This window comes from Carcharodon carcharias, chromosome 6 (assembly GCF_017639515.1).
Source record: "Carcharodon carcharias isolate sCarCar2 chromosome 6, sCarCar2.pri, whole genome shotgun sequence".
Classification (NCBI taxonomy): Eukaryota; Metazoa; Chordata; class Chondrichthyes; order Lamniformes; family Lamnidae; genus Carcharodon; species Carcharodon carcharias.
Genome location: NC_054472.1, coordinates 115,697,821 through 115,723,502, shown reverse-complemented (window position 1 = coordinate 115,723,502; position 25,682 = coordinate 115,697,821). Strand labels below are relative to the sequence as shown.

At 41.0% G+C, this 25,682-nt stretch overlaps 1 protein-coding gene across 5 annotated transcripts in view; it reads left to right on the top strand.

Annotated features, from left to right (window-relative positions):
- Positions 1-25,682, top strand: part of efr3a (EFR3 homolog A (S. cerevisiae)) — a 255,404-nt gene that overhangs the window by 112,530 nt on the left and 117,192 nt on the right. For all 5 annotated transcript variants that reach the window (XM_041189698.1, XM_041189697.1, XM_041189696.1 and 2 more), the window contains 2 exons: positions 3,568-3,717; positions 9,909-10,043. In XM_041189698.1, coding sequence (XP_041045632.1) covers positions 3,568-3,717; positions 9,909-10,043 — 285 coding nt within the window. The remainder of the gene's footprint in view (positions 1-3,567; positions 3,718-9,908; positions 10,044-25,682) is intronic.

Below are 25,682 nucleotides of genomic sequence, written 5' to 3'. Positions count from 1 at the left end.
ACCCCTCTTTTGCGCTTTTGAACTCTTGCCCGGACAGCTCCCTGCTCTCGCTCACTTGCTGTCTCTCTCGCGCACGCGCTATTCTAAGGGGAGTGATATTAAACTGTAATTTCATTAGATGACCAAATATATATATTGAACTTTTAAAGACAAGAAAGGAAATTGACTAAAGATGGCTCCCACGAGTCACCTGACATCTGGTATTGCCGGTTACCAGTTTCTTAACTTCTGACGTGGAATAGAATTCTGCCATGCAGCCTTCCCTGGAATTTCACACCCAAAGATGTTAAGAACCACATTGAAGTGATCTATTGAAATGTCCTGGTCATAGCATTTATATTTCTAGAAGACTACTTCAGTGGAGATAGAATGTCTGCTAGAACAATGGCTATATGGAGGTATGTCTTCCTATCTCATCAAGATGGATAATGACTTATTCTGGGGGTTAATGGCTGGGAAATTACAGAATCTAGATCACACCCCCAGCTATGAAACAAAAGCACCATGGTCATGGTACAGACATCAGATAAACAAACACCTTCTGAAATCATTATGGGTGGCGGTGCGGGGGGCAGAGAGAGGTCAAGTGACTGAAAGCCATTTTGAAATCTCTTTAATACAGCATCCAAGTGGCAAACAATGTTGACGAGGCTGCCAATGGAACAGTAGGAACTCCCCTCTCCACTCCCAAGTTAAGACCCTATCTTTTACAGTTAAAAATCTAGCACAGAGAATGTGAATTTTCCATCGAAAGGAACCTCAGGTGCAAAACTCATTGACTTCTGGAAGAGAGTAATAATGAATTAAAAAGAAATTGTCTCTGGCAATATCAGTTATGTGAACTTCAACTTAACTCCTGGAATCTAAAGGAACATGGAAAAATCTCTGCTGCAGCCACAGTGATGTAGCCAAAGACTCCATGAACTCTGCATTTCTTTATCCTTCATCATTGAGCCTCAATTTAGCTAAGAGAGTAACTACCTACAGTATAACTTTTAAATTTTGCATGCTTGTGTGTGAATGTGGGTCACATAAGTTCAAGAAGCATGGGTTTATCTATTCAAATATTTTGCTATCTTTAACTGGATGGATTTTTAATGCAATAAAACCAACCCCTTTTTGTTTTAAACCTTGAGAGCCTGTCAGACTTGTTTCTTTGTAATCAGTACGTAAATGCTTAAACACAGACACGGAGTAAAATACCTTAATTTTTCTAAATTCAGAATAAACCCTGTTACAGCCAGATCTGGAGTGGTAACTTAGGGAAGTAAATTTTTACCCTTCCTTGTGGTTGTAACAATTCACTTGACTGATTCCTGGGGTGCAGGGGTTATCTTATGAGGAGAGGTTGGATAGTCTGGGCCTATACCCATAGAGTTTAGAAGAATGAGAGGTGATCTTTTTGAACCATACGAGATGCTGAGTGGACTTGACAGGATGGATGCTGAAAGGATTTTTGCCTTATTGGAGAGACTAGAACTATCCACGAAGAAGCAAGGCACAGACGTTCGACATGTGGGGCACAATGCACATCCTCTCCATGACAATCTCAGCAAATGATAAATAGCTACATCCGGGAGAAAGAAACAAGATTATCTTGCTCTGGGACATTGCCATGTACCAACATCTTTACACAGTCCAAGGACATAAAGATGCAGTATTGGGCCTGTCCTTTCCAAAAGACATGCATTAAAGATATAGTGATTCACGTGATCGCTCAGTGAAGATATGGAATATCGACTAGAATGCCTACAATGAAACTCCAGTCAGTCACAAGGATACCACCTGGACAGCCTTACTCAACCAAAACGCTGTGCCACAGTGAGGGTGGGAGAGACCAGATGGGTCCATGATTAGAAGGTTGTTGAAGAAGCACAGCTTGTATTTCAATTTTAAACATAAGGGTTCTCCCACTTAAGACTGGAATGAATTTTTTTTCTGAGGGTTGTTAGTCTGTGGGATTCTCTTCCCCGAGAGAGCAGTGGAGGTTGGGTCACTGAATATTTTTAAGGCTATGTTAGACCGATTTTTGACCAGTAAGGGAGCCAAAGGCTTAGGAGGTAGACAGGAAAATGGAGGTCACAATCGGATCAAATGTCAGAGCGAGCTCGAGAGACCGAATGGCCTACTTCTGCTACTAACTCGTATGTTCATACATGTTTAGAAATTTTCAGATTTAATGCACAAATCTGTAAAAGTGGGAGAAGCTTTTTTTATAAAACGCTTTTTCAAAAAAAAAAGTATCTGACATCTTTATGTCCCTATTTACAGAACCTAATGCAAAAGTAAACTTATACAAGTCATTGGTTAGGTTGCTCTTGGAATATTGTGTACAGTCTTGAGCATTCTCCTATAGAAAGGATATTGTAACCATGGGAGATGGTACGGAGAAGATTTACTCATTTGTAGATGGTGGAAAGGCTTTGGGGAAATCGGGACGTCAGTTACTTGCTGCAGAATATTCAGCCTCTGATCTGTTTTTATAGCCATTATATTTATGGCTGCCCAATTATGTTTCTGATCAATGGTGATCCCACGATGTTGATTCTGGTGGATTTTTCTATGGTGCTACCAGTGAATGTCAATAGGAGGTTGTTAGAATCTCTCTTGTTGGAAATGATCATTGCCTGACACACACATTATTGCCACTTATCAGCCCAAACAAGAATGTTGTCCAGGTCATGTTGCATGCAAGTTCATATTGTTTTAGTATCTGAGAAGTTGTAAATGATATTGAACTCTGCAGTCATCAGTGTGTAGCCCCACTTCTGACTTTATAATAGAAGGAAGGTTTACAAAGTAGCTGAAGATGGTCATGGGCTTAGAACTCTATCCTTAGAATCAGAGGTGATAGGTTAAGAGGAGATCTTTACAGAGGTGATTAATATTATAAAGGACTTTGAAAAGTAAACTAAGGAAAATAAATGTTTTGACAAGTTAACATCTTAAAGGTATAAATTTAAGTTGATCATTAAGGGAGAAGTTTGCAAAAAACTTATTTTATGCAGACTGTCGTAGTCACATGAAACCCTCAACCAGAGACATTGGTAGAAGCAAAATCCATAATAGATTTTCAAATGAAATTCGTAAATATCTGAGAGAAAATTTTAATAGATGTGGGGAACGTATAGGTAAATGGGACTCAAATAGTGTTTGGAGAAAAACACAGACATGATGACCTTATTTTGTGAAATTCTATAATTTCTGTAACTTATTGCTTCAGAAGTCAAAATGTAGTGAAATCTATAGTATGATTTTAGTTTATTATTGAGTAACTGTGGTATATTGTATAAAGGGAATGGTTTAGTAATTCACATGCAAATTTTAAAGTCTGGTAGTCTGATTGTGATCTTCAAGCTGTTAGAAGCAGTTATACAAAACCATCAATAAAATATTCTATAATAATCTAATATTTGTGTAAGTGCAATAGTTTGTTGCTTCTTTCACTTAACATTCTAAATGTATAAATCTCAAACAATACTTTGAATTCATAAAATATTGTGGTTCTGATTCTGAAATTTGAAGTGGATGGTCACTGCTAAAAGGAGTAACTTTTGTTCTTGGCAGGATCAGGATTGCAGGCATCAAGGGGATTCAAGGAGTCGTTCGGAAAACAGTCAATGATGAGCTACAGACGATAATATGGGAACCTCAGCATATGGATAAGATTGTTCCTTCACTTCTCTTCAACATGCAAAAGACCGAGGACCCTGACAGGTTAGGCTATGAGGACCCTGACAGGTTAGGCTATGAGGACCCTGACAGGTTAGGCTATGAGGACCCTGACAGGTTAGGCTATGAGGACCCTGTTGAGGAATGGAGGAAACGAGTAGCAATGAGGTGAATAAGGTGAATGGAGAAGAGTGCTGTGAAATGGTTCAAAAATTTATATTGTTTAGTTACAGTGCCCACTGCTTATAGTGAGTAATTTTGTGCATATGTGATTTTTGTGCTCTTATAGTGGTCATAAACTGGCAGAATTCATAATTGAATGGCTGCTGAGCAGAATTTGTCATTTTTTGCCTTTAAAGACTGCTGGAGAGAGGAAAGATTTGATTGTAGGTTGTTGCCTTTTAAGCTTTCAGTTGATTGGATTCTGAAGTGTTTGCTGTGATGCAGGATTCAGTTTAAGTAAGCTTTATATAGGATTCAGGCCTTTCAAATGTCTGAAAGTGCAGACTGTTGCACTGTTTTGGATTGGATTCCTGGAAGATATGTTACTCCAATTAAAGTGCTGGATTGGGCAGTGACAGTAACTGAACAAGTGATGTCACCAGATAACTTGAAGATCAGAGCCATACATTAAAGCTGGTAGGACTGTAAGCACAGGCTCATTGGAAAGCTGAAGTCTTTGCTTTGGTGAGTCCTTAATTCTGCATACACCTTTGAAATGGAAATGCAAGGACACTGTGTTTGTGTAATTGCATGTGATGTATACAATATAGAGAAAGATGCAATGTACCATAGTAATCAAAAAAGTCATGGACAAAAAAGAGTTTCCAGCTCCCCCTACCCTTATCCATCTTGAGGCTAATCTTTGCTAAGTAATATTTATCACAAGCCCTCAATTGTCCCAATTTCATTCAAAGGAACACAACTCTGAACTTTGGAAATCCATCTGTGTTCCTTTTTAATTTTAATCCCTGTGACGGACCAATGTGTTTAAGTCTATCCTGATTGTTTCATTTTAAAAAGTTGGTTTCTCTCTGGAGCATGTATGTGTCAGTGCATTGATCTAAAAAACTGCCTAGCTCAGTAGAGTGAGTGTTGTGGTGTAACCAAGTCAAGTAACTGAACATGTCTGAGACTCATTCTTCGGTGCATCTTCACCATACAGTTCTGCACGGTAGTTGCCTCATATTTGCACACAAGATCCAGTATTCCAATATCATGGCATAAGTGAGATCTGATACAAGCCATTCTTAAGCTTTCAGGTGATTTTTTTTCACAGATCATAAAGGGGGAGGGTCTTTGCTCATCTTCCCCTCCATAGTCCTGATGTGTCAGGTAGTGGCCAGGCTATCAAATGTGGTTTTCTTCTTGTTGATTATGGGTAAGAGCACAGATATTTCCAGGAGAAAGCTATCATTTTACTATTCTCACCTCCGCTTTCCTGACTTTCACTAGAATGCACATTGTTGCTAGATTGATATCTTTTGGTAAATTGTGCCCAGGTGGTTTATTCCAATTAAGCTAAGATAATGATTTTAGAAAAGTTTCCATTTGATATAATTTTCCAATCTGTATCTGATGCAAGTGAATACTGGAATTGAGTGTTCTTTCAGGGAAGTGGCTGCTAACTGCATTTTCTAAAAGTCCTTGATGTAGTTTGTGGAATCTTGATGTGCATAAAACAGTTGCCACATAATTTCTCAGAACTGCCCTAGATAATTAATTCTTGTTTGATGCCTTGGGACATTTGGAAGACCCTAGAGTGCTGAATAGATGTAAATCTTTTTTGGCCTCTTTCCAGAGGGTCAGCAACAAAACAAACTACAGGGGACTAATGCCTTTTCTTAGTACATGTTCTCTCATGTAGCTAAAAATCTTATAAGGAAGGCATTGACTGGCCAGTGGAGTACAAAAGCTGTAGAATTATTTCAGAATAACGTGGTAAACTGCCGGAGGTGAAAACTGTTGTTTTGGTGAAGTAGTTGCTAACTGCAATTTTTTTAACCCAATTCTGTTTATTGCATTTAGTTAAACTTGAAAATGTTTGAGTGTCGTCCACATGGGTGCATTTACATTTTGGCACCACTTTTAACCCACTGTTTTTACACATGCACAGCTTTATGGAGCTTTTTCCAAGGTCAAATTTTGTTTCTGTTAATGCCTTGGATGAAAGAATAACTAGAAATCCTGTGTTTAAAATATTGTTGCAATAAAGCTGTTAATGTCACCTTAACTTTTTGCAGGTCTCTGCTAGTATTATCAGAATATTATTGAAACATAGGTGAAATATTCCCACTTTGTCCAAGTTTAACACATTTTTTTTACTTAACCGAACTCCCTCTTAGACTTTTAGTACACGAGTTCAGATTAATTCCTAAAACCAAAGAGCGCAAGTCCTGTCACTCCGATGTTCAATTTTATTTCCCCAAAACATTCTTCATTGATGCACTGGGGCCTCCTGGATTGCACTTCTCTCTTTCACTTAAGACTTCATTATCCTCTTAAGCTGCTAAACTTACCCTTGAAATGGCAACTGAAATCAATTTCTCCATCAGTTTCAACTTCAGAAACAAATACCTAAGCTTGTTGGTTTTACATTAGAGACAGAAGTATTTTCAGTTAGTTTGGAGGTAACTTCCATATCCTCTTCCTAATTTGAGCACTCTGTTTCAGAAAATAACAAATACCTTGAATGAGTTAGGCCAAATCTTTGAAAGGCACACTCTTGCATCCAAATGATCACCCCCTTGATTAATGAAACACTCTTGGCAAAGAGTTTTTCTTTTGTTTGTTCTGCACCAACCCAAGATTTAGCGGAATAATATGAATGTCCCTGACTTCCCCTCTTAAATGTAGCCCCAGTTCCAAAAAATAGCAAAATGGATCCCGTTTGCTGATGTCTGCAGACAAGACCTTTAAGTTCATAAACTGCTGGATCTCATGCTCTGCCATCAGTGAAAACCACGGTTCCCAATTAAAAAAAACAGAACATCAGGTGTAGCTCTGCTTAAGAGCCCCAAGGGATTAATTTGTCAATTCATAATTTCCTTTTGTCACCTGTTGGAAATAGCCACTTAAATTAAGAAATTTAACCTTAATAACGTCCAATATATCAAAAGTACAAAAGGTTGTTTTGCAGTGAATTAAAAATGGCTGTCAGCGAAAATGGTTGACTTGTTTGTATGTTTATAAGACTGAGCAAGGTATCATCAGGCACAGGCAGTAGCATTATTTCACAGAAATTCAAGAAGAGCTTTCCTGATACAAAAACTCAATCCGTATTACTTGCTCAAGTTTTTATACCTTGTCATTTGTTTAATATCTTTAGGAATTGAAAATCCATTGGAAAAAGCGGATATCAGAGTACAGTCAAAGTACATTCCCACGAGGGGGGGAAGGTAGGCCAAACAAAGCTGGAGCCCCCTTGATAATGAAAGAGAGATTAAATGAAGTGGTAACAGAGTGCATATGATAGATGGCAGGCTGATAATACAAGTGAAAACCAGGTTGAATATAGAAAGTTCAGAGGGGAAATAAAAAGTAAGAGCAGTAAAGATAAAGTATGAGAAGAGAGTGGCAGCCAACATAAAAGGGAATCCATAAGTCTTCTATAAGCATATAATTAGAAAAAGAGTGGTAAAAGAGGGAGTAACTGATTAATGACAATAAAGGGGATTTATAAGTGGAGGCACACGGCATGGCTGAAGTACTAAATTAATACTTTGCATCGGTATTTAACAAAGGAGAAGATGCTGCCAAAATTGTAGTGAAAAACTAAGCAGTTGAGACACTTAAAAATTGATGAGGAAAGAGGTACTTGATTGGCCGGCTGTACTTCAAATTGATACGTCACCAGGATAGATCAGAGGTAGCTGAAGATACTAAGGGAAGTAGAGGTAGAAATTATGGAAGTAAGGGCCATGGGTGGTGCAAAAGAACTGGAACATTACAAATGTTACACCTTTGTTCAAATTAGTGTAAGTATAAGCCAAGCAACACATTCTCCCTTAGACAGTCCCTCATGATTGGGGCAGACTTGCTACCTCTTCAGTTCGATGGGTTCAGAGATGGCTGATAAATCCAATGTGTAATCTGACTCTGCCACATGTGGGCAGATGGTACTTAAAGGGTTCGGTAGGTGGGTTATTTGGAGGTTTTTGTGCACTCTCCGACACCTCAACTTCACCTCTGCTTGTTCTTGATGAAGTCTCTCGATGTGTTTGGTGCCTTCTCAGATGAGCCGATTTCAGTAGTGTGAGAATAGACCTGACCCAAGTAAATTGGAATCTCCATTTTGGTCAGTCATGAACCAGGGACTCCCATGAGTTAGCAGGGATGCTTGACTTCTTCAGCAGCTATAGACCAGCCAGTTTAACCTCGGTGGTACGAAAGCTTTTAGAACCTGTGATCCAGGACAAAATTATAACTTGGACAATTGTGGATTACTTGAGGAAAACCTGCACAGATTTGTTAAGGGAAACTTGTGTTTGACTATCATAATTGAGCTTTTTGATGCGATAACATGGAGGGTTGAAGTGATGTACATGGATTTCTAAAAGGCATTGGATAAAGTGCCACATAACAGGCTTGAGAGCAAAGTTGAAATCCATGGGACAGTGGCAGCTTGGATGAGAGGTTGGCTGTGTGAAAAGAAACAGTGGTAGTGAAAGGGTTGTCTTTCAGACTGGAGGAAGGTATATAATGGGATTCCCCTGGGGTTGGTATCAGGACCACTGCTTTCCTTGATCTATGTCAATGACCTAGACTTGGATAGACATGGCACAATTTCAAAATTTTCAGATGAGAAAACGTGGAAGTATTGTGAACTGTGAGGAGCATAGTGATAAGGAGGACATGGTGGAATGGGCAGACTTGGCAGATGAAGCAATATATTTTTGATGGGAAGAATGAGGAAAGACAAAATAAAACAGAGTACAATTCTACATGGTGTGCAGGAGCAGAGGGATCTGGGGGTAAATGAGCACAAGTTGAAGATTGCAAGACAGGTTGAGAAAGCAGTTGAACGGGCATATGGGATCCTGGACTTTATGAATTGAGGCACAGGAGGTTTTATGGCACAGTGGGTAGCGTCCCTACCTCTGAGCCAGAAGCTCCAGGTTCGAGTCCTGCTTCAGGACTTGATAACTGTGGAAGGTGCATTCATAATGTGACCAAATCTTTCCAATACATCTGTAGCAGGTGCGAAGAGTGGGAGAGTCTGCTGGTCAGCCAGAACCATGTGATAGCTGCAGCACAAGTTAAAAGATGCCACGTGCGAGTTCTTGCCATGGGACATATTCTATGGCAAGCATCCACCTCGTTTCACGGAACTACCAAGGACAAATAGAGGCATAGAGTACAAAAGCAAGGAGGTTATGATACATCTGTATAAAACTCTGGTTCATCTTCAGCTGGAGGGCACCACAATTTAGAAAGAATGTGAAGACGTTGGAGAAGGCACTTACTTGATCATTCCTGAGAATGGTTCCAAGGAGGAGAGGTTTCAGATACATAAATAAATTGGAGAAACTCTGCTGTTCTCTTTGGAGAAGAGAAAGCTAGAGAAGATTTGGTAAAGGTGTTCAAGATCAAAAGGAGTCTGAACAAAGTAGAAAGAGAGAAATTGTTTTCATTGGAAAGTTTGAGAGCCGGAGGACACCGATTTAAAGTGATTGACGAGAACCAGAAGCAATGTGAGGAAAAGCCTTTTCAGGATTTGGAATGTGCTGCCTAGGGGTGCAGACAGACTTACTTATGGCTTTCAAAAGGGAATTGGATAGTTATCTGAAGAGAGAAGATTTGTGTGGCAATGGGGAAAAGGCAGAGGAGTGATACTAGCTGAGTTGCTCTTGCAGAGAGCTGGCACAGACAATGGGCTGAATGGCCTCCTGTATTGTAACCATTCTATGGTTACAATATGCTGGGAGAATTTCTTTTGAAAGGCTAGTGTCTGAGGTATTGAATTGGGAAAGTTCAATGCCTCATTGAGGTATTGAACATTGAGAAACTGGTACTGCTGCGCAGTAGTAAAAGAAATGAGAATTTCAGTCTCTACCTAACAGTGATAAATAGTGTGATCTATGGATCTGTGCTTTTAAATTGGCTATGCGAGAAAAACGATTTATCGCTTCTCTAGCCAAATGGCATGAAAATTATAACGTCTGTTACTATATATTGCAATGCAAAAATAGTTTGTTAAGGAATATCCTTGATGTGCTGCCTTTCTTTATTTTCAGCGAGCACAACCCTCCCTCTGTAAGAAGTGCAGATAAAGATGAGGACCCTGCTGCTCTAGCAGAGAGTTGTTTTCGAGAACTGCTGGGACGTGCAGCTTATGGTAACATGAACAATGCCATCAGACCTGTCCTAGTGTAAGTTAAAATAATGTTTACAGACGTTTGAGTATTTTTCTACAAAAGAATTTAGGATCAAAAGTATATGAAGTAAATTTTTTTTTTAAAGACAAAGGATGATTTTAAAACTGTGCTTTCCCCCCTCTCTCTTTGTCCTTGCCTATCTTGATTTGTTTTCCCCCATACTCTACTCTCCACCCTTGCAAAAGGAGGAAATTGCTGTCTGTTGGAGGGTGTGGCTGCAATTTTGCAGAAGATAAGAGGAAATGGGGTAAAATAATTGAAGATTTATGCAGTTTCATGCAGGGTTTTAAACAGTTTAATTAAGTTTTACTGTAATTTATGAATATGTCCCATCTCATGTGACATTGTCAAGTGAGGGGGACATGTTAAGGTTTTTTTTTATTTCTATTTTTAATCTTTTTAAAAGTGTCAGCGATCTCCCTAAGGCAGCACTTAGCATCAGGGAGATGTGCACTCCTTCGTGCGCATGCACGAAAGCGCGCACTCTCGCTTTTGGGGAATCCCCCCCCGCCCGCACAGGAAGTGCATAGCGCTTCCTGCTGGGCAAGCCTTAAATGGCGGTGGGGCCTGCTTCTCCAGTGAGGATCAGCTCCCCGCCCACCGGATATTGGGTCGGGCCCTCCCCCCGACGGGCAGAAAATTCTGCCTCCGATGTTTAATGTTAAGTGATTAGGATTCATTTGAGTTATTTTGTTTCCCCTTCTTACTCCATTCTCCCCCCAAATATAAATAGCAGAATTGTTGAGACTTGTTTGAGATCTATGTAAATATGAACTTGACGAATCAACAAGCAATGACCTGTTCCCAGATTCAACCACTCTGTAACCAGGCACCAGACCAGGGTTGGGCAAATTTTTCAGCCAGTGGGCATACCTGGGTATGGAAATTGGATGGGGGACTGGTCATAAATAGCCAAGAAATGAACAGTTATAATAAAGATAAAATTTGATGCCAATAAACATAAAACATTTATTGTGATAATTATACCATCATAACGATGCATTACATACAATTAAAAAACCAAAAGTACCCTCTTTTCACACCCTCCTGGCTTAATGTGGACATCTCAGTTAGCCATCCCTCTTTACAATAGCATCAAAGCCAGGTGTCACTTTTTTCTCTCCACAGACGCTGCCTGACCTGCTGAGTACTTTAGCATTTTCTGTTTTTATTTTAGATTTCTAACATTTGCAGTATTTTGCTTTTGTCTTGCGAATATAAATGTTGCTCTGCTGTGATCTACAATATGGTGTTGCAAGAACCACCAAGGGAAAAGCAGTAAAGGAAATGTGGAGAGACCAAAAGGCATCTGAGAGGCAGTCACCACATCTTGTGGGGAGTATAGTGATCTGTATCTTCTCTCATTCCTAGAGTTGGGATTTAATAACTTCACAGCACATTTCAAAAGAGCTGCTACCAAGTTCATCTATAATCTGTTCCACATGTATTAGGGAACATTTCTAATTTTCAATTTTCTTATTACACAAAACCCTAACCTAAAACCACACACTCTTCACTTTCTATTGCATTCATTATCCCTCTTCTTCTAACATCCAAACCTTAGCTGCACTTCCAGCAGGAAGATACTTTTTTGACTCTTATTTTCAGAAGTACATGAACAACTAATCATTGAGATGCCTATCTCAAACTATTAAACCGAGATTGCTATTAGATTAGAAATATATTGCCATTCTAGTGGGTGAAGGCGCTCCTCAGTGTTACTATGCCTTTGTAGACCTGAAGGTCACAGGTTCAAACCCTGCACTGCCAGCACCCATGGTACCAGGATTTGGCAAGAATCAGTCCCTTCAGTGATGGAATGAGAAAAATGGGGAAACAGAACTATTTAGAGCTGACTTGAATTTTCATGAAGAGCTTTAAAAACTTAAGTGCAAAATAAATTGAAATTTTGAAATTAGTGTATATGCTTGTAAAACCAAAAAGCAAATCAAAACTGCAGTACTCTAATAAGTAATCTTAAATGTACAAAGACCTTGTGCTGCTCTCACAGCCCCTCCATGTACACTCACCCATTTAATGTAGCGGTCGCACTCCCTGAGAAAAACCCGCCTGCAACTTCCAATTATTGGCCAACTCCTTCTTACTTGGTAGTACTTCCATTGTCCTGGAGGTATTTCCCTTGAATGTCTCCAGGCTCTGAATTTTACATTCACAGCTCCTGATGCCAATTGCCAGATGCACTAGTGCACCTTGTATGCTTTCCCTGCTGCAGCCGCGGGCCAGATTGGAAGCTGCTGGCCAAGGTTTGCCAAGATCTGTGCTAGATGTTGATGCAGTAGGCAGTTTTGCCTTGTACTACGACGTGGTCTTCATCGAAAACCTCATGAATTGAGATCAAAAGTTTAGCAAGTGTATGGATGCAAACTTATACATATTATGTTTCATTCTTATTGAGCATGAAACCAATTAGAACATTTATGCTTTGGAAAGGGTGGGGGGTTGGTGGCGGCGGTGATATATCCCAGCACGAGTGCTGAGATGTGCCTGCCCAAGATCCCTGCTACTGATGGTGCCAAAGTTCATGGAGTCAGCCAAGGAATAAGAGAGCTAGAGCTCCTGACAAAGCAGATGTTGAAAATGTTGATAAATTCCATCTTCAGGGTTCCAGACCAGGATATCAGTTTGTAATCGTCAGTGGACTTTGAACCCCCAGATGAATTTTAGACCATCAATTGTCAGGAAGATATGCCTATCCTGACTTATATGCCAATGCTCTTTTGAGACTTCAGAACATGGAAGTTCTCAGTATAAGGAGTTCCTGCTGCCTCTCAGAGACAACAGTGGCCTTGTTTGTAGTGCATATTGGTTCCACTCCTACAAGATAATCTGGAGAATTTTAATGCAGATCTGGGTCTCAGTATTACTTAGGTCCCAACCTAAGTTGTGACATTTCGCAGACTTTCACTGAAATTACGACAGGAAAATCCTGGAACAACCATTTATTTTTTTGGCCCTTAATGTGTTTTCTTTTAACTAGTATTTATAGTTGCAGTTCATTTATCTAACTGGTGACATGCCCTACATAAGAGCAATGAGTTTTTTAGTGGCCTTATTTAATGACCCAGCTGTTTAACAATAAAAGGTTCAAATTTTCTTTAAACTTCATTTCATTAGCTGATTGAAAAGTAACAGCCAATTAAAAAGGAACAATGAGCAAACTCATGACATTTAAGTTGTTAAAAGTCTGAGCAGATTATTCAAGCTGCAGGACATGGTTGACTGGAATTGATGCTTTAATCTGCAAAATGTTTGTTCATGCTGCGTCAAAGGTAAAACTAGATGAAAGAGTTGTATTAGTATGTTCTACATAGCCTATTACAGTGCTCGCACTGCTATGAAGTGCTAATTTCTTTATTTAAAACCTGCAATGCTTGTAATGAAGCAATACTCAGTATTATGCTGTATATAAATCAAAGAAGCTGACACCTTTTCATAGTTAAATTTGTGAAAATATATATCTGTTTCATGTTTAATTCAGTTTCTAGCTAATCTTTCCTGAATTGTAAAATTACTTAAAATATATATGGTTTATTTTATTGATGCTGATGTAAACAAGGCAAAAACATATAAGCTCTGAAATTCGGTTCTGCAGTGCCAGCGTGCATACTTCTGATGTTAGCTGTTCGGATGTCTATTTGTAAGTATGTTAGCATGCGCACAGGGTGCATGTGCTGAAGTATGCAGAGTAGACAGATTGAGAAGTCATTCAGTGTGTAATGCTGAGTTGATGCCAGGGCTGCCATTTTGGAACTTAATGTTCCAGTTAACAGCTTCTCTTAGGAACACAACTAAATGTATATTTAGCAGCAAGAAGTAACATCCCTACCCCACAGCTGCTATTTAAACTATTTTCTATTTAACTATTTTCAGGTTAGTTGCCAATTAATTTCTGCTAGCTCCTGTTGCAATTGGAAAAGTGTTTAGTTTCTAGAGTTGCTTAAAGTTACTAAAGCCTACAGAGAGCCAGGGATCACTGGCTCCCAGGAATGGGTGCAGTTGGTTGCCTTCCTCTTTGGACTACAGCGTGACAGGGGAACGAGCAGAGATGACACAGAGCAGGAAAAGCTGCTGGAAGAGGAAAGAGGGAGGAGGGGGAAAAAGACACCAAGCTGTAGGTGATATCCACCCAGTGTGCTCAAGGAGCAATTCTCTTACTTGAATCTCATCGAGTAACAGTATGTCAGACATATATACAAAACACTTTGATGCTGGAGATCTGAAATAAAAACAAAATGCTGGAAAAACGCAGTAGGTCTGGCAGCATATATAGAGAAAATAGGTCTGGCAGCGTATGTGGAGAGAGAAAAACACTTAATGTTTCAAGTCCAATGTGACTCGTCTTCAGAACTAAAGAGAGGGAGAAATGTGATGGGTTTTATGCTGTTGAGAAAGGGGGAGGGACAGGTAGAACAAAAGAGGTCAGGGATAGGTTAGAGAGCGGGGGACAAAGATGTCAGGGAACACAGGCTAAGGGAATGGTAATAGTATTAAAGACATGAAGCTTAGTCAGAGTATATGTTAATAGCAGAATAAAGGTGAGCACTGTCTAAGAGCAAAATGGCAGAACATGTTAATAGCAGGATGAAGATCAGTGCTGTCTGAAAGCAAAAACATGAAAACAAGGTACAGATTGGCATTAGGGGGCAAAAAATTCAAAATGAAGGACGGAGGTTCATGGTCTGAAGTTGTTGAACTCTATGTTGAGTCCAGAAGGCTGTAAAGTGCCTAATCAGAAAATGAGTTGCTTTCCCTCCAGCTTGCAATAGGTTTCACTGGAATATTGTAACAGGCCAAGGACAGAAATATGAGTATGAGAGCAAGATGGTGAATTGAAGTGGCACGTGGCCAGAAGATCAGGGCCGTGCTTGTGGATTGAGCGGAGATGTCCCTCAAAGCAGTTGCCCAGTCTACATTTAGTCTCCCCAGTGTAGAGGAGATCTCTATTGTGAGCAGCAAATACTGTGGACTAAATTGTAAGAAGTACAATTAAATTGCTGCTTCACCTGGAAGAAGTGTTTGTGGCATTGGTCAGTAAGGAAGGAGGATATGTTACATCTCCTGCGATTTCATGGGAAGGTGCCGTGGGAAGGGGATGAGATGTTGAGGTGATAGAGGAGTGGACCAGGATGTCGCGGAGGGAAAGGTCCCTTCAGAATGCTGGCAGGGGAGGGGAGGGAACATGTGTTTGGTGGTGGCATCGTGCTAGAGCTGGCGGAATTGGTGAAGGATGATCCTTTGAATGTGGAGGCTGATGGGGAGGAAAATGAGGACAAGGGGAACCCTATTCTGGTTTTGGGAGGGAGGGGAAGGCATGAGGGCAGAACTGTGGGAAATGGCTCAGGCACAGTTGAGCACCCTGTCAAACACACTGGGGGCGAATCCTCGGCTGAGGAAAAAGGAACACCTATCAAAAGCGCCATTGTAGAAGCTAGCACCATCAGACCAGATGTGACGGTGAAACGGAGAATTGAATGGAGCTCTTACAGCAAGCAGGGTGTGAGGAGGTGCGGTCGAGGTAGCTGTGGGAGTCGGTGGGCTTGTAATGGTTATTTGTAGACGGACTATCCCCAGAAATTGAGACATAAAAGTCAAGGAAGGGAAGGGAAGTTTCGGAGATGGACCATTTGAAGGTGAGAGAGGGGTGAAAATTGGAAGCAAAATTGATTAATTTTTCCAATTCCAGATGAGAGCACAAAGCGGCACCAATACAGTCTTCAATGAACCAGAAAAAGAGTCGTGGGAGGGTGCCTGAGTCGGACTGGAACAAGAAATGTTCCACAAAAAGACAGGCAAACTAGAGCCTATGTGGATACCCATAGCCACGTGTTTTATTTGGAGGAAGTGAGACAAATTAAAGGCAAAATTATTTGAGAGAACAAATTCAGCTAGGTGGAGAGTGATAGTGGATGGTGACTGTTCAGGCATCCATTCAAGGAAGAAGCAGAGAGCCCTCAGCCCATCCTGGTGGGGGGATGAAAGTGTAGAGAGATTGGACATTCGTAATAAAGAGGCTGTTAGGGCCAGGAAACTGGAAATTATTGAAATGATGTAGGGTGTCAGAAGAAATACGAATGTAGGCGGGATAAGGCTGGACAAAGGGAGAAAAAATGGTCAGTTTAGGAAGAAATAAGTTCATTGGACAAAAACAGGCTGAAATAATGGTCTAATGGCAGTCCTGTGAATTTTGGGAAGGAGGTGGAAGCGGGCTGTATGGAGTTAGAGGATTGAAGTTGGAGGCTGTGGAGGGAAGATCTCCAGAGGAGATGAGGTCAGTGGACAGTCCTGAAAACAATGACTTGAAGTTCAGTAATGAGGTCATGATCCTGGGGGAGGTAGGAAGAATTGCCTGAGAGTTGGTGCACCAACTTCTATCTTGCAGACTCTGTATGCCAGACCAACAGCACCACCCTTATCAGCAGGTTTGATAACAAAATCAGGGTTGGACCTGAGACAACAGAGTACAGCAAATTCAGAGGGAAACCGGTTAGTGTGGCTGAGGGGAGCTACGCTGACGGTTCTGTGAAAAGATCCAAAGTGGGTAAGAGGCCTAAGTGAAGGGTCCAAGTGGAGGAAGAATACTGGAGGTGAGGGAAAGTGTCCGTTGAGAGGGGAAGGATTCCTGTCAAAGAATTGAGCAGGGAAGTGAAGGCAATGGGAGAAGAGTTCAACATTGTACAGAGCTCACACTTCATTAAAGTGGGGGTGTAAGAGGATAAAAGTGAGTCCTTTGAGTACAGACTGTTCAGCATTAGCGGATTCGAAGAAGGGATAGGATCAGAGGAAAGGGAAGGGATGGGGAGATCTGGAGGACCATTGGTACCAATAAGTTGTTGGAGCTTGTATTATTGCACACATTATTAGTGTGTCAGACATCTCCACTTCAGTAAGGAGGCCCTGATTGAAACTTGCAGCTTGCTGTTGCTGCAATTGTAGCCTCAGAGCAAGATAAGGAAAGCATTGCCAATGGTTGTGAAGGTGACAGTAGCCATGAACTTTTTATGCATTCGAATCCTTCTAAACTGGAGCAGGTAATACTTGCAGCATCTCCTAGTTCGCCATGCTTTGTTGCACAAAGGAAGTCACAGAGCCTCTGTATTCCAAGAGAGCTGAATACACTTCATTCTCTCTTACCAGAGAGAATCAAGCAGAACAAACACATGGCTTCCTAAGTATAGCAGACTTCCATGAACACACACGTGACATTTTGCAGGTACTGCATGTCAACTAAGATGTATTGCAATGGAAATGGATTCTACTCCATCAGTATCCAGCTTGTGCATGACCATACACTTCGTATCATGTAGGTCAATGCCCGGTATCCTGGCAACCGCTGTTGCCTTCTGTTTGTGACAGTGTTGTGCCAGCTGTATTTATACCACCACAACAAACCAGAAAGTGGTTACTGGGTGACGAGAACTAGCCTTTGACATGGCGCTTAACTTGAGTGCGCAATCCACACTTAGCTCGGAAGCATGCATATAACCAAACGCCATGCTGCCGTACAAAATGCGATTGAGCAGACAATTAGGTTGGTTCTGCCTGGACTGCATTGGATGAGCCCTACAGTAATCAACAGATCACTTAAAGGTTTGTGGTAGTGTGCTGCTTACTGTGCAACCTCTCCATCATGAGGGCACAGCCTTTGCCACTAGCTATACGGTGACGATGGAGGAAGAAGGGAGAAGATAACCCATCTTTCCCTTTCTAGCTGAGCTGCCCATGATCAACTTTGGTACCAGTGCACGCAACCCCAGTTCCACATCTTCCCTTCCCTTCTCTATGCTAGTGACGATCACAGCATCCTCTCAACTGCAATGCTAAAATAAAAACCCATCATAAAGCAAACATTCTAAACCAAATTTATAAATCAAACCATGCCGTATTGCGTACAGACATCAGCTGTCTCCCTTGTACATTCCCGTAATACCTGCAATGTGCCTGGTGGAATGCTACTGCCTTTCAGCAGGGGAAACTGCAAACTGCCTTGCAAAGGTAACCTCAGGCAACTCTGCACTTAGCAGGCCTGGCTTTAAACTGCATCATCTTGGCATAGGCAATAACAGTCTGAGTTGGCTGACTGCTGGACAAAAAAGGCACTAGCAAATTTGCAGTGGTAAGAAGACTAAAGTTGTCAACGTGAGAGAACAGCAGGTTCATGCTCCATAGTTCCCTTCACTGCAGCAAGATGGCAGCTCAGCAGTTCTTGTAATATCTTGAAGGACAGGTTGCTGGACTTCTGTGACACCCTGCAAGCATCTTTGAACACTGGTATCTGCAGCCATGATGGCAGTAAACTGAGTTGCTTGAGCGAAATCCGAGCTCCTGTGGCAACAAACTGTGCATGACTTCAGTCAGAGCTTTCACTGCAGTGTTCGCACATTGGGTGACTTCTGCTGGAATGGAAAATGAGACGTTGACTATCAGACATTGTGTCATGATTGGATCCAGAAATGTTCCCATGAAGTTGACCACTACTTCCACAATGGCAAGGATTAGTTCCAGCCTATGCACAGCCTTTTGCCAAGTTGGTGCTGGACTTCTCTGTGCTCTTGACTTTAAATGCAGGTTTCCTGGCGGACCTGCCAATGTACCAAGGATTTTGGTGTGTATAAACATCAACTTTCTGTTGGCTGCACCTTGGAAGCCTTCATCTGAGTCCTCTGCAACAGAATTCGTGTGCAACCTTACTGTCTGGCAAGTTCATATCTTTGTGAACCTTGTCTCCTGCAGACCACTCATGCATGGTGTCTCACCCCGTGCAGATCCCACCTCTAAGCTCTCTTCTAAAATGCATGCAGTGTCAGTATTTAAGCTGGTGGTTGTGTTATAACCATAGCCAATGTTATTTGCTGAGCAAGCCAAATCCCATAGGGAAACTTGCCTTACTAATTATAACCTTTTTTTTTAATATTTTGAAAATGAAGAAAAGAACTACTGATCCTAAAAGCATAGAATTCCAGTAACACTTTTAGGATTTCAAAATTAAAAGATTTATTAACAAGAAAAAAATACACAAAATTAAAGTTACACAGTTAAAACAGTCTTGCAAAAATCCCTAAAAAAAAAACCCATTTGTTCAGAACATTACTTGGCAACAGCCCCTTTGTGGATTTTTAACAATAAAAATCCAGTAATATTACCCAAGGCAAAACTGCTGTTACTTTAGTAAAGGTATACCACAACTTTTTACTCTCTTCCACTCTGCTATGGAAATCCAAGAAAGTCAGAAAATAAACTGCTTTCTGAGACAAAGGGCTGGATTTTCTGCACCGCCTGCTGCCGTGTTCTTCTGGTCCCGCCGCAAGTCTGTGGACTTTTGGCTGGGGTGCCACCTCACCCACAGTGGGTCCCGCCTGCAAACGGGCCAGAAACTCCTGGCCAAAAACTTTTTTCTGATCTCACTGGGTGGCTGTTTCAGATTTTACACCTTGTCTCAACACAGAGCTGGTTTCAGCACATCTTCCCCACATAGCACCACAACTCAACTAAACATCTTTCCTTAAAAAATCTTTTTTCCTTTCATCTTAGATTCCATTGTTCTCAAACACCTCTTTTAACTCAAATTTTCCAAATATAAAAATCTTTCATTTTTTCCGAGTACCTTTTAGAAGATAGCTTAGAGGTGCAATTTGCAAATGGTGAGACACCATGCATGAGTGGTCTGCAGGAGACAAGGTTAACAAAGGTACGAACTTTCAGTCAATTAAAATTTAATAACCTTCCCTTGTTTACTTATGAAACCTTAGTAAGTTGTAAAAGTCCCTTGTCACTTCTAAACTCCCCTTTGAAAGTTAACAGCTGAAAAATCAAGTCCCTACTTATCTCATAATGCAAATTTTAAAACCTGACCTATTTACTTGTAAATCCATTTCACCTGCGCCTCACATTACAAATGCACACATCTAGCACCTTTACCCTTTTACCTCTCAACTCCCACTTGGAAGCTGTCTCTACGAATCTTCCTCCCAGTTTAATGAATCATGAACACACACGCGCATACACACACTCCCATCTTTAAAAAAATACCACCATATTCCCAAAATATTAAAAGCAATCACATCCATCTTCACTGCTACAAGTGTGAGAGTAAGTGGTGATGTTTCTTCTTCTTTGGTCTTCCTGCTGTTCCATCACTGTCTGATCCAGTTTCAGCTCTTGGGTATCTGAAAGAAGAAGGGCACTAAGGAAGGATTATGGTGAGGGGCCAAGGAGAAAACAAGAGATGCAAGCTTATGCCATCTGCAGTTCATGAATCAGAAAAGATAGGGATGAAGGAATGCGAGGAGGAGAATTAGGTATCAGGATAATGTGATCTTCGATGTTTTCAACACTGTCACTGCCAGTGACCATGGCCTATCCCACTGGGGCAAGGTCATGCAGTCTTGTCTGTCGCTATCTGGTTAGGTGCTGCTTCCTCTGGTAATACGCCAACTTGTCTTGCAAGAGAGAGGGAGGCGTGTCAGTGAGTGTGGTCCAAACTGTTTGGGTGATTGATTCTCATGGCTGTATACCTGGTAATGTGTACATGCTGAGAGATGTGGATGTGAGGCATGCAGCAGTACTAAGTGTTGGAGTGATGTGAAACATTTGAATATTTTGCATGGGTGGAGATTGATAGTGATTGTTGGTAGGTGAATGGTTAGGTTTTGGTGTGCTGAGCAGTGTGAGAAGCTAGTGGTGCAGTTGATAAGGATATGGCATTTGAAGATACTGACCTTGACCATTTGTGCAAGGTTATTGAACCTTCTATGGCATTGCATCTAGGTTCTCTAGGCTAGACTCCTAGCATTGACTCTGAAGGCTATCTGCTCCTGCTGTCTTCACACAACATGTCTGAAGGGCCTCCTGCTCTCCCTAAGATAGGGAGTCTTTCTCCTTTTGTCCAAGGCATCTGGCATAATATTAAAGAACCTTGCAGCACACCATAACCATGTTTTTTCTTTCCTGTCCCTCTTCCACAACTAGTTCCAGGATTTCCTGCAACCAAAATGTGCTTCACATTTAAGAGGTGGTAATGTTGGACACAGTTTTTAAACTTATTCTTTAATGAGATATGGATATCGTTGGCAAGGTCAGCATTTGTTGCTCATCCCTAATTGCCCTTGAACTGAGTGACTGTGCTCAGCCATTTCAGAGGCAGTTTAAGAGTCAACCACATTGCTGTGGATTTGGAGTCACAAGTAGGCTAGACTGGGTAAGGATGGCAGATTTCCTTCCCTGAAGGACATTCGTGAACAGGTTGAGTTTTTATGACAGATGACAATAGTTTCATGGGCACCATTACTGAGACTAGCTTTCAACTCCAGATTTTATTAATTAAATATAAATTCCACTAGCCGTGGTGGGATATGAACCAGTGTCCCCAGAGCATTAGCCTGGGATCCCTCGGTTACTGTTCCTTTGACATTACCACTATGCCACCGTCTTCCCCTGGCTGAGGCATGCAACCGCTCAACAAGTTTAGCACTGGTTGCATGCGCAATCTTGTTTGCAAACTGACTACAATGGAAGCAGTGGGTAAGAGTTAATTACGCATTGTGATTCCCCCTGAATACTTCTGGGCCCTGTTCAATATTGTGGTCATACTCTTTACAATATTGTTTAATATTTCACTTGAAAATAAACCAGAAAGAATGCAGTGCTCTCACACATTTTTAAAAAACTATACCCTGTTGTTTTTTAAGCAAGTATTGCTTCCCTCTGATGCTACAGTGGAGGTGTGCCATTAAGTTCTGGGGAAATTAATTTTATAGTTGATTGATATCTGTTAACGCTGATACATTTCTACAAGTCAGGTTCCTCAATTATTTGTGTTGTTTTTGAGATAAACCACCCTACCCCACCGCACCCCCCAACATACAAACTGAAACCATCTGCAAAAGGTCAACCAGTCAGAGTTGCCTGAAATTATGTGAATAATGTGCTGCTTCAGGCTTTCACCCATAAATGTATGTGTAGTGTATCTCACAGTTTTGTGAAGAAGAGTCATACAGCCTTGAAACGTTAACTCTGTCTTTCTGTCCATAGATACTGTCAGACTTGCTGAGTTTTTTCAGCGTTTTTTGTTTTTGTTTCAGATTTCCAGCCAGTATTTTGCCTTTATCACAGATTTGTTTCCCTGATCTCTGTATTTATGCCTGCCACTGTATCACAACCATCAGGAGGTCTGTAGGCAACTGCTCCTTAGATCTTTTGCTGTACCTTAATGCTTCTACTGCTCAATCACCCTTTCTGAAATGCTGCCTTCGTACTACAGTAATTGCATCTTTTATCAGTATTGCTAATTGTCCCATGTTCCCACTTTTAGGGTTGATGAGGATAATGGTTGAGGGAACCAAATGTATTATTGTCGTTTTCTGACGATACGAAACTTGGTGGGAATGTGAGTTGTGAGAAGGATATTAAGAGGCTTCAAGGCAATTTAGACAGGTTGAGTGAGTGGGCTAATACATGGCAGATGCAGTATAACGCGGATAAGTATGAAGTTATCCTATTTGGTAGGAAAAAAATGGCAGAGTATTATTTAATTGGTTGATAAATTGGGAAATGTTGATGTACAAAGGGACCTGGGTGTCCTTGTACACCAATCACTGAAAGCAAGCATGCAGGTGCAGCAAGCAGTTAAGAAGGCAAATGGTATGTTAACCTCCATTGCGAGAGGACTCAAGTACAGGAGCAAGGATGTCTCACTGCAGCTGTACAGGGTCTTGGTGAGACCACACCTGCAGCATTGTGTGCAATTTTGGTCTCCTTACCTAAGAGAGGTTATACTTGTCATAGAGGGAGTGCAGCAAAGGTTCACCAGATTGATTCCTGGGATGGCAGGATTGTCATTTGAGGAGAGATTGGGTCGACTAGGCACATATTCATTGGAGTTTAAAACTGGAGTTTACACTGAAACGTGTAAAATTCTGACAGGGATGGACAGACTGGATGTAGAGATGATGTTCCTTCTGGATGGGGGCACTAGAACAAGGGGTCACAATCTCAGGATGTGGGGTGGACCATTTAGGACCAAAATGAGAAGAAACACCTTCACTCAGAGGGTGGTGAACCTGTGGAATTCTCTACCACAGAAGGCTGTGGAGGCTAACTCACTGAATATATTTAAGAAGGAAGTAGATTTCTCGACTCTTAAAGGCATCAAAGGATATGGGAAGAGAGCGGGAGTATGGTATTGAGATAGAGTATCAGCCATGATATTGAATGTTGGAGCAGGCTCGAAGGGCTGAATGACCTACTCCTGCCCCTGTTTTCTTTGTTTCTATGCTGCCCATGTGTATTTGGATTTTCAAAAGGCATTTGATTAAGTACCTCATAATAGACTCAACAGAATTGAAGCCTGTGGGATCAGAGGTAGTGGCTTTGTGTATTAAAATGTGGCCAAGGGAGAGAAAGCTGAGAGTTAATGATGAATGTTTTTTCAGAATGGCAGGAAGTGTGCAGTGGCATCCCTCAGGCATTGGTGTTGGGACCAATACTCTTAGTGATGTATATCAATAGCTTCACTGGGTACATGGAGCATAATTGCAAAGTTTGCAGATGTGACAAAACTTGAAAATGTAAACAGTGAGGAGGATAGTAACAGACTTCAGAAGGACATGGGCAGGTGAAATTTAACACAAGTGTGAGCGATTCATTTCATTTTGGTAGAAATGAGGAGAGGTAATATAGACTAAATGGAATGATTTTAATTGGAGTTCAGGAACAGAAAGACTGTAGGTGTGCATGCACAAGTCTTTGAAAGTGGTAAGGCAAGTTGTTTTTTTAAGGAAAGGAATATTGAATCCTTGGCTTAATAAATAGAGAAATTGAGTGGAGCAGCAAGGAAATTTTGCTGAACTGTTATAAAATCCTGGTTAGACCTCAACTGTAGTATTATACACATTTCCAGGCAACCCATTTTAGGAAGGATGACAAGGCCCTGGGATGCAGAGGAGATATACTTGAATAGGTGAATAGTTAGATGGACAGAATACAGGAGCTGGTGGTGTTCCCCTTAGAATATAGAAAGGTTAATGGGAGATTTAATAGCAGTGTTCAAAATCATGAATGATTTTATTGGCAAAAGAATCAAGGGTGACATGAATAAAACATATTTTACACAGCAAGTTGTTACAATCTGAAATACACTGCCTGAAAGAGTGCTGGAAATAAATTCAAGAATAATTTTTGAAAAGGATAAAGATAAACATTAGAAGTAAAAATGTTTAGGGACTGTGAGGAAAGAGTTGAGGAGTGGGACTAATTGGATATCTGTTTCAAAGAGCCAACACAAGTGCAATAGGCTGAATCACCCCCTTTTGTGCTGTATCAATCTATGATTCTAATTTTCCCGTCCTTTCTAATGATTCACTCGTCTGGAATGTTTGGCTCCCAATTGTGTTCAGGTTGTAGCCAGGTCTCTGTAATCATGACTACATCATACCCTTTATATTGTATTTATGCTTCTAACTTTCACTCACTTGTTTTATTTTTTAAACTGCGTGTATTTATGCACAGAGCTCTTAGCGGGGCAACTGTACCCATCCTACTTTGTGTGTTCTACCAATCTTTTCTCCCCACATTTATTGACTGAGTGTCCCTCCCCCTATTGCCCAGTGACCCAAATATGATCACGGCTCATGGATTCCAGTTGCCTGGCTTACATAACTAGATAATGTCAGGGCACATTCCTTTTATAGTTGGAGTCCCATTGTGATTGTGTCTCATGGTTTGTCCCCACCCAGCTGAGTATCCAGGCAATTGTCAGGATGCTTTGCTGATCGGTTAGGAGAAGGCCCCCATTCACACTCCTTCAAGGTAAATTGTGCCTGATGAGCCTTTGCAGACAGGTTGTCTCCATTTCAGTGGCAAGTGTTCAGCAATCTTCGATTGTGATTTCAAGACTTTGGAATGTGGCTTTAGGCCTTTTTAAAAATTCAGTTAGTGGTTTCCAAACAATAAATTCATAGGACGGAATTTTATGGCCCCTCCTGCCAGCAAGATTTTCTGTTCCTGTCAAAGTTAATGGACTTTTGAATGGCTTGCCGCAATTTACAGCCCCACTCCCGCCTCAAAGGAGCTGTAAAATTCCACCCATAGCCATTTTTTTTAAATAAAGCATGGCTTCATAACAACATGCTTCATTGTTTATTTGGTTCCATCATGATCATTTTCATCAAGGGAAAAATGGATATTTTAATATTTCTTCCAGTAGCGAAAGTATCTGGCAAGTATCTGGATCTGGTAAAGGATAATTCACCCTGGGGAGCTAAAGTGCTTCAGCATTTGACTATCAAATATACCACTCATTGTAAACCAAATAAACATAGGAATGATAGCTTAAGTGAGTAGATTATGAATGTAAGTTTCAAACTGCGTTAAGACAAAGTGGATGAGGAAGTTAGTTGGCTGCGGATTTGCATCCTTAGATGGATTTGATCTATCCAACTCATCACTGTTCCTCTCCCTCTTTGATATCTAATATCTTACCTTAAGTGAACCATCTCTAAATTCTACTGCCAGTTATTGTGCATTTGAAGCACTAGCTTTGGAATAGGTGAAAACCAGAATTTTTAATGAATCTGAAGGTGGTTGTCACTCAATAGCTCTGGTTCATGAATTTATTTT